This window comes from Chanodichthys erythropterus, chromosome 22 (genome assembly GCF_024489055.1).
Source record: "Chanodichthys erythropterus isolate Z2021 chromosome 22, ASM2448905v1, whole genome shotgun sequence".
Classification (NCBI taxonomy): Eukaryota; Metazoa; Chordata; class Actinopteri; order Cypriniformes; family Xenocyprididae; genus Chanodichthys; species Chanodichthys erythropterus.
Genome location: NC_090242.1, coordinates 21,328,682 through 21,339,770, shown reverse-complemented (window position 1 = coordinate 21,339,770; position 11,089 = coordinate 21,328,682). Strand labels below are relative to the sequence as shown.

Genomic DNA, 11,089 nt, shown 5'->3' with positions numbered 1-11,089 from the left:
GTATATGTGACATTGATCATGTGATCTTCGTACTGATGGTTGTAAGTACTTTTACACAAACTGTGGTCTTGTTTAAAGCTGAATCCACAGTAAAATGACACAATCTGAAAAAAAGTTCATCCACTTTCTTAATGTTGGGATCACAAGGAAGGACTGTGTTTTTCCACAACTCAGCACTGCAAAACGTCTTGTAATCCTCTATCATTTTGTTGCTGGAGTAATCCTGTGTTTGAATCTCTCATATTTACTATTACATGACAGGTACAAATTGGTGGGCGGGGCTAAAGAGGCAATGATGTAGATGTAGGCGTTGATTTTCTTCTGCAGAGGTGGTCTTTCTTCCCAATTTTTACATCATAATGTAACAAAATCCAAAACAAGTTGTTTAGGCAGCTTGGTTTAAACAGGAGCTGGCCAATACTGAGTCGGTAGTCTTGCGGGTTTGGAACGACATGACGGTGAGTACTTAATGACAGAAATTTCATTTTTTGGGTGAACTAACCCTTTAAGATTATACTCAAGTTGAAGTTACAAAAAGTGAACAGCACTGTACTAAGATGTCAACAGCCTTTAAAGGAATAGTTCACCCAAAAAAGAAAATTTTGTCATTATTTACTTACCCTCAGGTAGTTCCAAACCTGTATAAATTTATTTGTTCTGCTGAATGCAAAATAAGATATTTGGAAGAATTTTAGTAACCAGAGATCTGCTTGGCTACTGACATTCTTCCAAATATCTTCCTTTGTGATCAGCACAACAAAGACATTTATACAGATTTGGAACAACATGATGACAGAATTTTCATTTCTGAGTGAACCATCCCTTTAAAACATAAACATGTAAAACACATTAGAGTCATTTTACACTGGCAAGGGCAAGCTTTTTTTGTAATAAGTCTATTCTTTCCTCTCACATGAGAATTCCTCTACAGACCAACATCCTTTGCCTGTTTCCTGTAACCATAGAGATAATAAATTCAGCCAATCCCCAGGCAGGACTGCGTGGAATGTTTTCCTGAACTCTCTTTGAATTTCCTTCCACGACAAATGCTCTTCTCTAGCAATTTCAGAGCGCAACTCTCAGTCATTATACTTGTCAGGAATACTTCTATGGAATGCTGTAAAAAAGTAAGTTTTTAAATCTTTTAAATTCTCATTTCTGCACAAATATTTCATTTCCAGTGTTATAAGTTATGCAAACCTCATAAGACTGAATGATTACATTGTGTTGCAAAGTAACAGCTCAACTCACAAATGGCTTCAATATTGGCTCAGCCTCAGCAGCTCTCTGGTGTGCAAGGCTCACCGAAGCCTTTGATTAAATTCTATATTAGACCTGAGATCTCCACAGGATGACCAGCTCACTAGACCGATCTCAGCAGGTTAACCACTTACATATTTCAGTCAGTCACACAAAGGTTCATTCTGTTCCATTGCTGTTTTAATTGAGTACAGGAGTCGCCACCAGGCCCTGATCCAATTCCTGGGATTGCAAACAGCGTTCTCCAGAACAGATGTTCAGCGATGGTCGACTACCCAGACACTTCTCACAGGTGTGGTTGAGAAACGTATGAGTCTGGAGTGACGGGAGCTATGCCCACTGAAAGTACCGACAGAAACTCGACTGATTTGGCTGATGTCCCTCTCAGGAAGCCATCTTCTGTGAATCAATCAGCTGTCGGCTGTGGGATCTCAACTCTGCCCCATGTTTGCTGGGACTTTGAGCTCGGTTTGGCTGTGCTGTTGATGGCCTTGGCTGGGCTTTTGATCTTGGCATTACTGTATTGGGTGCTCATGCTGCGCCACAGGCTCCGCGTCGCTCAGGCCGGGAATGCTCTGGAATATTTTGGTTTCTTCCACATGGCTCAGTATGATCTAAAAGAGCCCAACCTGCCTGTAGTGACCCCATCTCTTCCCTCCCCACCTCCACCTGTTCTCCACCTCACTCCTCCACCTCCACCTGTTCTCCACCTCACTCCTCCACCTCCACCTGTTCTCCACCTCACTCCTCCACCTCCACCACCGATGTTGTATGTGCCTCCCTTCATCCACACCACCCCACCCAGCCCTCACCCATCATGTGGAGCCGGTTCGGATGCGGAGGTGTACTCACGGATCGGAGTCCTGCGACCCTCGAGACCCTCCAGTGTGAGTCAGACCCAGGTGATCTTGTTTGAACACTCCGCACTTTGACGACCTGATGCTTTCAAGTATAGAAGCACAGCTGATTTCACTCTGTGTGCTTATTTTTGGACTGCTTTGCAATATTTAAAGTATTAGGTAGAACAGACAATCACCCACTTTCTAAGTACATTCCTGTTTATATATTTTTAAAAATGTTTTACAAGCTTTCAAATGTGTTTCCTATGTTAGGAAATGTAACAGGAAAAGCGGTTTGTTTTGAAACAAACATATTTTTCTTTTTCCTGCATCTGCCTTTGTAATTTCCTTTAAAGGGTGGGATTTCCTGAGGAGACTTTCCATTTCTTTGTTCCTCTCTGCCTCTTCGGATTTCAGTGTTCCTTCTCTCTCACTGGCTAAGTAAATATCAAATAAATAAGAATGAAAATAATTAAGTATTATAAAAATAAATAATAAAGTCAATATGTGACCCTGGACCACAAAACCAGTCATAAGTCACACGGGTATATTTGTAGTAATAGCCAACAATACATTGTATGGGTCAAAATTATCGATTTTTCTTTTATGCCAAAAATCATTAGGATATTAAGTAAAGATCATGGTCCATGAAGATATTTTGTAAATTTCACTCTGTAAATATATCAAACATTTGTGAGTGGATATGCATTGCTAAGGACTTCATTTAAACAACTTTAAAGGCAATTTTCTCAATATTTTGATTTTTTTTTTGCACCCACAGATTCCAGATATTCAAATAGTTGTATCTCGGCCAAATATTGTCCTATAACAAACCATACATCAATGGAAAGCATATTTATTCAGTTTTGTTCACTGTTTTGACTGTTTTTGTGGTCCAGTGCCACATATGAATGAATGCAGTACTATTCAAAAGTTTAGGTTCGGTAAAAAGTCTCTTATGCTCACCAAGGCTGCATTCATTTGATTAAAAATACAGTAAAACTGAGTTATTGTAAAATATTATTACAAATTAAAATAGATGTTTTTTATTGTAATATATATATATATATATATATATATATATATATATATATATATATATATATATATATATATATATATATATATTATGTCATATAACACTTAAGCAAAACATGGTCAGGTCAAAGTGTCTGAATAATTGTTGGTTGCAATCTTACTGGTAGTCCACTGTATGAAGAATTTTTGGGAATTTATGTGGATACCATGAATATAAAGTTTAAAAGAAATAGAAATGTTTTGTAATATTATAAATGTCTTCACTGTCACTTTTGATCAACTTTATGCATCCTTTCTTACAGAATAAAAATATTAATTTCTATTTTTAATAAAAATCCTTTTGAATGGTGTGTATATATATATAGTTGCAGTTGTGTAAATCACAGCATCTGTGTCTTTGTCCTCTCTGAAATGCATATAGCGTTCATATACAAACATTCTAAGGCCACAAAGTATCTCTGAATAATTGATGACTCTCTACCACTTCCCTTTCTGATAATGTATAATTTAGCATTGTAAAATAGATGCAGGAGGAATATGATAATTGTGGCGCAAAAGTTCACAACCTTTTTATGAACTGAAAACTTGCCATGGATTTTATATTTCACTCAGTAGATGAAATCATTAAAGTGAAATCAAACTTGAATATAACTGGTCTAAATCACATTTTCCATTACATTTAATGTATTCGGATCAATGACTGTGAATAAAATGTGGCTGAATTATTGAGTCACAGTTAATGTATTGATGCTCAAAGCACTTGCTGGTCAAATGTTTGAAATATTCTTCCTGTTTAATTGCTGCTGTGTATATAGCATTTCCGATGACTGACATCACAGAATTGATACTGGTATTTTGCTGCTCATGTGTGAATGATATCTTATTGGTAAAAAACCAGAACGCCGTTGCTTGTGTGAACACATTTGTGTATCTACCTGTAAAGTCATTCTGGTAATTTTACAGTAATTTACCGGGATTGCTGTGTGAAAGGGTTTATGATTAAAGAAAGCTGTCCTTTTTGTTTATAAGATACCTTGGAATGATACTATATCACTGCTGAAATCTTTTTGCTTTTAAACTGCAAAGCATCACAGATCAGAATATATTCCTCTAAAATGGGATTTAATGTTTTTACATCTCATTAAGCAAAAGAAATTTGTCACTTGAAGAGTTTGGATGTTTGTCAAAAAAAAGCTATATATTTTTCGACACTGAGACTTTTTTTATGGATATCACATCAACTACGAGTCTGTAAAATGAATGTTGTTCTGTATTGACTTTGAATATTGAGGTAATTCTTATTTAGGAAACAAGCAAGAATCTGTTCCATCCTTGCATGTGTGTATGTGAGTGTCTGCGATTTTACACCAAGCTGCATGTTTGTCCTTTAAAACATGCCAAATTGATAACATAATCTTTTTTTAGTAGTGAAAATATAGTGCATTATCAGAGCCGTGGCCATGTAGTTAATGCTCCAGATCCAAAACGGAAAAAAACGAAAAAAAAAAAAAACAGTGGCTCCATATGCAGGGCACATGACTTCAATTCTAGTGTCATTCCAGTTTCCCTCGCCTTAATTTCCTGTCTTCTCTCAAATGTCTCTTTCATTAAAAATGGCAAAAAGCCCAAAGCTAAAATGAAAAAGAACAACGAGTTGCAATTTTGTGGAATACTGACTGTCAGAAAAGGTTTTGTTTTCCATATGTATATGGACTTTTTGTTCTGTGCTGATTTTGAATGAAATGGTTTGTAAATATTACCATTCATATGTCCTTTGACTGAAGTTGAACACTATCACCTGCCACCTCTGGGAAAGCTTTCATTGATGAACACTCAAGCAACTTGTGAACCACAGAACATTGTATTTTTTGTTGTTTTATTTTTGGTTTGTTTGTTGCTAGTGCGCACAACACTCATGAAGGATGTTTTTTTGTTTGTTTTTTTGTGGGGCTGTAATTCTCCAGGGAATTACGTACGGTTGAGCTGTGTTCTTGAGTTTAAACCTTTGTATCTTGCCCACTGTGAAGAACGGCCACTCGAGAATCAGCGTTCAGCTGGCTGGATTACATTGGACTTTCAGACAGAATCGCTTCTTTTGACGGTGCATCTGCCTCTGATTATTCTTGGTTGAAAGACTGAGAAATACTCAGAATTAATGTTTCTCAGACAGAGCTCATTGAAAGCCTGATTATGATATGTCATAGTGTCACTTTTTTCAATAACTGTTTTCATTTATTTAATTAACAACTACAGTTGCTGACATTATATCTTCAACTATATTGTCTTTGTTGAACCCAGGTAAAAACTAAGAAATATCCAGTATTCACTGATTACCACTCAACATATTCACTGGATACTGACACAAAACTTTGGAATATAGCATTTTTTGTACAATTTTCATCCCTTTTAGAGCTTGACAGATATGGCTTAAAAAAGTTTATTTATTATCCAATTTCAAACTATTTGTAGTAAGCTCTCAAGCTGTTCTGTCAGAGCTCTAACTCGAAATAGACAATCATGGACCTCTACAATGTTTGTTGAGCAATCAGCAATGTTACTCTGCAGGGTTCTAGAGGTTTCTCATTGGTAATAAATAGCTGTGGATCCTCAGGTCGCTAAATCATGCCAGCTGTGGGTGTGCACGTGGGCTCTGTGTATTGTCCTAGGCCTTTGATCAGATAATTGCACCTCAGACCCAGAGTTTGAAACATCTGAGTGTCGCTATGGTGACCAGCATCACTGTGTCTGCTCTGTTGAGTGGCTTTTAGTGATTCAAACTGGATGGCAGGGCTGTTGAGCAACTTTTGAGACTTTGATCCTACTGCAGTCCTCCAAAAAAATAAATATATAAATTACCCAGTAGATTGGTTGCTTTAATGGGACACAAATGATTTTAGTGTATGAAGCACAAAGCACATTTTCAGCACTGATAAAAAAAAACCTGACAATTTTGTTTCTACAAGAATTCATTTGTTGACATAAACAACGGCAGCTGGGGACCTGTTAATATAATTCATTGGCACATTCCTGATCATATAAAAGCCTTGAGATTCCTGTCATCAAAAGAGATATGTGCGGTGGAGCATCTTGTTGTGAAAACATTCTTTTATGAAGGGATTTGTTAAGAGGATCTTTTGGCCACTCTATCGCTTCTTTGTATCCATTGTTTCACACAAGGTTTACACTCTGTTCCAAAGGTGATGAAAGCGCAAGTCAGGATTAATGGGATTTAAAGTGTCTGCATGGCAAAGAGGAAAAGTTTAAAGATGCATTTAAATGATGGTCTGAGAGTGACACATCAATACCTGTCTCTAAAGAGAGAGAAAAAAAAAACAGCTGTCAAAGTAGCATATATTAATAATGCACTTTGAGTAGGTGTCAACATAGGACACCTCCTGCAATTATCTTGTTGAAAAATGCTGTCATGTGCCCTCAGACACAATGGAAAACAAACATTTAGGTTTATATTCATTCATTCATTCATTCTATATAGATAGATAGATAGATAGATAGATAGATAGATAGATAGATAGATAGATAGATAGATAGATAGATAGATAGATAGATAGATAGATAGATAGATAGATAGATAGATAGATAGATAGATGTTAATATGTACATATCAAATGTTAAAAGCGAGGGTTTTAGGTTTTTTTTGTTTTTGTTTTTTGCTATTTCTGATTTAATATGTTAGCCATTGTTAAAATATAATATTCATCCATACAAATATTTATTTTTAAAATTATTTAATTCAGTCATTTTGAGCATTGCACAGCATATTATCATGTGATCTCATTCACAAACACATTAGTAGCCTATTTATGGTATTTGGTTTGAGCACACTATTATTTACATTCAAAAAACAAGCACAAAAAACACATAAGACTTCTTTATTTTCACATCATGGGCATGATCTGTGTTTGTCAGTGACATGAAATAAACATTTTCAGTACACATTATGTAACCTGATATCATAATTATAGAATATACATCTGATATATAAAATCAGAGTAAATAATTTATATGTATACTGGAACTAAAAAGGAAGTTTTCAGTGCTGTTAAAATACACCATTCTTTTTCTGAGCAATCAATACTGGTTAAACGCGTTTTCTAACTGAAAATGCAGGATGCTTATGGTCTGCAGAAATGGCATTTAATGATTTTCTTGAACGCGCTCTGAAAGTCTTTATTGAAGTATGCGTAAATTATGGGATTCAAAAGTGAGTTGGAATACCCGAGCCAATTAATAACGTCTATGAGCCACAAAGGCATATCACAAGATGGACAAAAAGGCATCACGAGCGCTTTGATGAAGAATGGCAGCCAACACAGAATGAACGTGCCCATTATAATGCCCAGAGTCTTCACTGTCTTGCGCTCGCGCGCCAAGGCGAGCTTCCTTTTCGCCTCGGTGTTCTTCTCGTGTTTGTTCTCGAACAGAGGGACACAGTTCGGCGTGTTGGGCAGAGGCAGGTTGTTTTTGGAACTGCTGTGAACCTCGATGATCTCCAGAGACTCGCCGTCCTCCGCGTGCTTAATTGCGCCGTTTACGCACGCGGCGGGCTTGGGTTCGACTGCACTTTTCCAGTTTTTGCCCAACTCTCCGTTCGCGCGCTTAAAAAGCGCAGGCGACACAGTCAAACATTTCACCCTCTTTTTCTCTGGTTTTCGAACAGTTTTGCGAATGCGAAATCTTGCCGCTTTGAATATGCGTCCATACAAGACCAGCATGAGAATCAGAGGGATGTAAAAAGCGCAAAAGGTGGAATAAATAGTGTACCAAGGGTCGTGGCTGATCATGCACGCTTCAGGATTGGCCATGTCTTCTGCTTTACTCTTGGGCTGAGATTTCATGATCAACATGGGTGGAATTGAAATCGAAAAGCCGACAAACCAGGTAACGGTGATTAAAAGAGCGGCACGTTTTAATGTCCTTTTCTTCATGTAGTCTATAGGGTCGGTGATCGCCCAGTATCTATCCAAAGCTATAGCGCACAGGTGCAGAATGGAAGATGTGCAGCATAAAATGTCTAAAGAAATAAAAATATCACAAGTTACCTGTCCAAGTGTCCACTTGTCTAAAACTTGATAAAGAGCCGCCATGGGCAACACAAGTACCGATACCATGAGGTCCGTCACGGCAAGTGATCCGATTAGGTAGTTTGCAACATTTTGCAGGGATCTTTCCAAAGCAATAGCCGCCACAACACATGCGTTTCCAAATATGGAACATAAAATGAGCGCGCCGATCAGCAAAGACGTGGAGATCTGATAACTTAGAGGAACCTTCACAGGTAAAGTCACATTGTCGATTTGTTGATCTAAACCACTGTCGTTCTGAAATGAAAAGGACGTGTCGTTGTTTTCTTCCATGTCGTGTAGAGCATATAATTCGCAGAAGCTTCAGTAAACAGCACTACTCCATTCAGAGGAGCTCACACACTTGAAGGCGATGCCAACCATCAACATTATTACTGACGACTTGTGACGACGCGGCTCCATTTATATCAGCTGTGGTCCAGACGTCAGTTACCTACGCAGGTGTATCGGGTGGGCTCGACATACAATATGTGTTTTTCCAGAATTTCTTCCAGTGAGATCCGTCCATCCACACCATACCTGATTTGTGAAAACAAACTACTGAAGCAATGCCAACAGGTGATGGCTTTAATAAAACGTGCTAGAAAGGGGTTAATGTCCCTGAAATTTTAAACTTATTCTTCAGAAATGAACTTTTTTTTTTCTTGAGATACTGACTGTAACTCCACAGTAGTCCTCGACACCCGTCGAGATGAAAAATGTATTGCTGCTGCTGCTGCCACCTGCTGTAGCGCGTCTGCTGCTGAGAAAACTGAACGTTTTGGCCCAAACACCTCTCATTCCTCCAGCCCCCCTCATGGTTTGACCCCATGATTCAGGATTGAACACCTGCAAAGAAAGTCAAAACTAAATTTTGGGTCTTGATAGTATATACAGGTGCATCCCAATAAATTAGAATGTCGTGGAAAAGTTGATTTTGACTCATATTTCACAAAAACCCACCAATTCACTATCTCAATAAATTAGAATACTTCATAAGACCAATAAAAAAAAGGTTATTTTAAACAGAAATGTCAGGCTTCTGAAAGTATGTTATTTTATATGCACTCAATACTTGGTTGGGCCTCCTTTTGCATGAATTACTGCATCAATGCGGCGTGGCATGGAGGGCATCAGCCTGTGGCACTGCTCAGGTGTAATGGAAGCCCAAGTTGCTTTGATAGCGGCCTTCAGGTCATCTGCATTTTTGGGTCTGGTGTCTCTCATCTTCCTCTTGACAATACCCCATAGATTCTCTATGGGGTTCGGGTCAGGCGAGTTTGCTGGCCAATCAAGCACAGTAACACCACAATAATTGAACCAGCTTTTGGTACCTTTGGCAGTGTGGGCAGGTGCCAAATTCATGCTGGAAAATGAAATCAGCATCTCCATAAAGCTTGTCAGCAAAAGGAAGTATGAAGTGCTCTAAAATTTCCTGGTAGATGGCTGCGTTGACTGTGGACTTCAGAAAACATCAGCAGATGACATGGCAGCCCAAATCATCACTGACTGTGGAAACTTTACACTGGACTTCAAGCAACATGGTTTCTGTTCCTCTCCACTCTTCCTCCAGACTCTGGGACCTTGATTTTGAAATGAAATGCAAAATTTACTTTCATCTGAAAAGAGCAACAGTCCAGTTAGACCTGGGCGATATATCGCATGCAATTGTCACGCACATTTCGTCAGTAAAGCCGGTTCCCTGATTACCGCTAAATCGTCATCACCTGCTTTCAAATGGAGTGGCATTTAATAAACAGAGCTGTAGTTCACTGATAAGCCACGCAATATCACGTTCATTATCGAAGGCAATTCATCTGTGATATGAACGCGATATTGCGTGGCTTATCAGTGAACTACGGCTCTGTCTTTTAAATGCCGCTCCAATTGAAAGGAGGTGATGGCGATTTAGCGGTAATCAGGGAACCGGCTTTACTGACGAAATGCGCGTGACAATCGCATGCGATATATCGTCCAGCCCTAAGTCCAGTTCTTTTTCTCCTTAGCCCAGGTAAGACGCTTCTGACGTTGTCTTTGGTTCAGAAGTGGCTTGGTGCGTGGAATGTAACAGTTGTAGCCCATTTCCTGAAGACGTCTGTGTGTGGTGGCTCTTGATGCACTGACTCCAGCTTCAGTCCACTCCTATTGAAGCTCTCCTAAGTTCTTAAATCGGCTTCGCCTGACAAGCTTCTCAAGCCTGCGGTCATTCCTTTCACTTGTACACCTTTTCCTACCACACTTTTTCCTTCCAGTCAACTTTCCATGAATATGCTTTGGCACAGCACTCTGCGAACAGCTCTTTTAGCAATGACCCTCTGTGGCTTACCCTCATTGTAGAGGGTCTTGATGATCGTCTTCTGGACAACTGTCAAGTCAGCATACTTCCCCATGACTGCTGTTGGGATTACTAACCTAAACCCAGTATTTATACCCCAAGAATGGTAATATAAACTTGAAATTAAATATTCTAATAATTTGAGGTACTGATTTTTTAATTTTATTTTGATGAACAGCAAGCTGTAATCATCAAAATGAAAACAAAAAAGTCTGGAAATATTTTACTTTATGTCTAATAAATCTAGAATATATTTTAAGTTTTACTTTTTGAATTAAATTACAGAAAGAAAAAAAAAAACGTATTGAGCAGCATTGCGCTACAGACCTGAATAAATCGTGCTCACTAATTTTTTGTGTTGGTAAAAATTTACTCTGCATTATTTGTTCATTCGTGTGCTTTAGGTTGGGGGATTTTGAATGTTTGAATAAATAAGTGAATGAATATGAAAGAGAAATAAAATAATTACCGTGTAGACCAGTGGTCTCAAACTGCCAGCCCACGGGCCATTTACGACCCGCCCTCCCCCTGCACCC

The 11,089-nt window shown here is 38.4% G+C and overlaps 2 protein-coding genes across 2 annotated transcripts; one reads left to right on the top strand and one right to left on the bottom strand.

Annotated features, from left to right (window-relative positions):
• Positions 1 to 1,008: 1,008 nt before the first annotated feature.
• LOC137013170 (uncharacterized) lies at positions 1,009 to 3,064 on the top strand. Its single transcript, XM_067376802.1, has 2 exons — positions 1,009 to 1,127; positions 1,455 to 3,064. Exon 2 carries the CDS (start codon positions 1,593 to 1,595, stop codon positions 2,190 to 2,192), a length of 600 nt encoding a protein of 199 aa, XP_067232903.1. The 5' UTR covers positions 1,009 to 1,127; positions 1,455 to 1,592; the 3' UTR covers positions 2,193 to 3,064.
• A 4,206-nt stretch (positions 3,065 to 7,270) lies between these two features.
• htr1ab (5-hydroxytryptamine (serotonin) receptor 1A b) lies at positions 7,271 to 8,512 on the bottom strand. The gene is made up of 2 exons (XM_067376386.1): positions 7,975 to 8,512; positions 7,271 to 7,944 (listed from the first exon to the last, which is right to left on the bottom strand). Exons 1-2 carry the CDS (start codon positions 8,510 to 8,512, stop codon positions 7,271 to 7,273), a joined length of 1,212 nt encoding a protein of 403 aa, XP_067232487.1.
• Positions 8,513 to 11,089: the final 2,577 nt, after the last annotated feature.

Coding starts and splice junctions, on each gene's coding strand:
- LOC137013170 (XM_067376802.1), top strand. CDS start 1,593: ATGCCCACTGAAAGTACCGACAGAAACTCGACTGATTTGGCTGATGTC.
- htr1ab (XM_067376386.1), bottom strand. CDS start 8,512: ATGGAAGAAAACAACGACACGTCCTTTTCATTTCAGAACGACAGTGGT. Junction 7,945..7,974: donor CATGAAATCTCAGCCCAAGA/GTAAAGCAGAAG, acceptor CCAATCCTGAAG/CGTGCATGATCAGCCACGAC.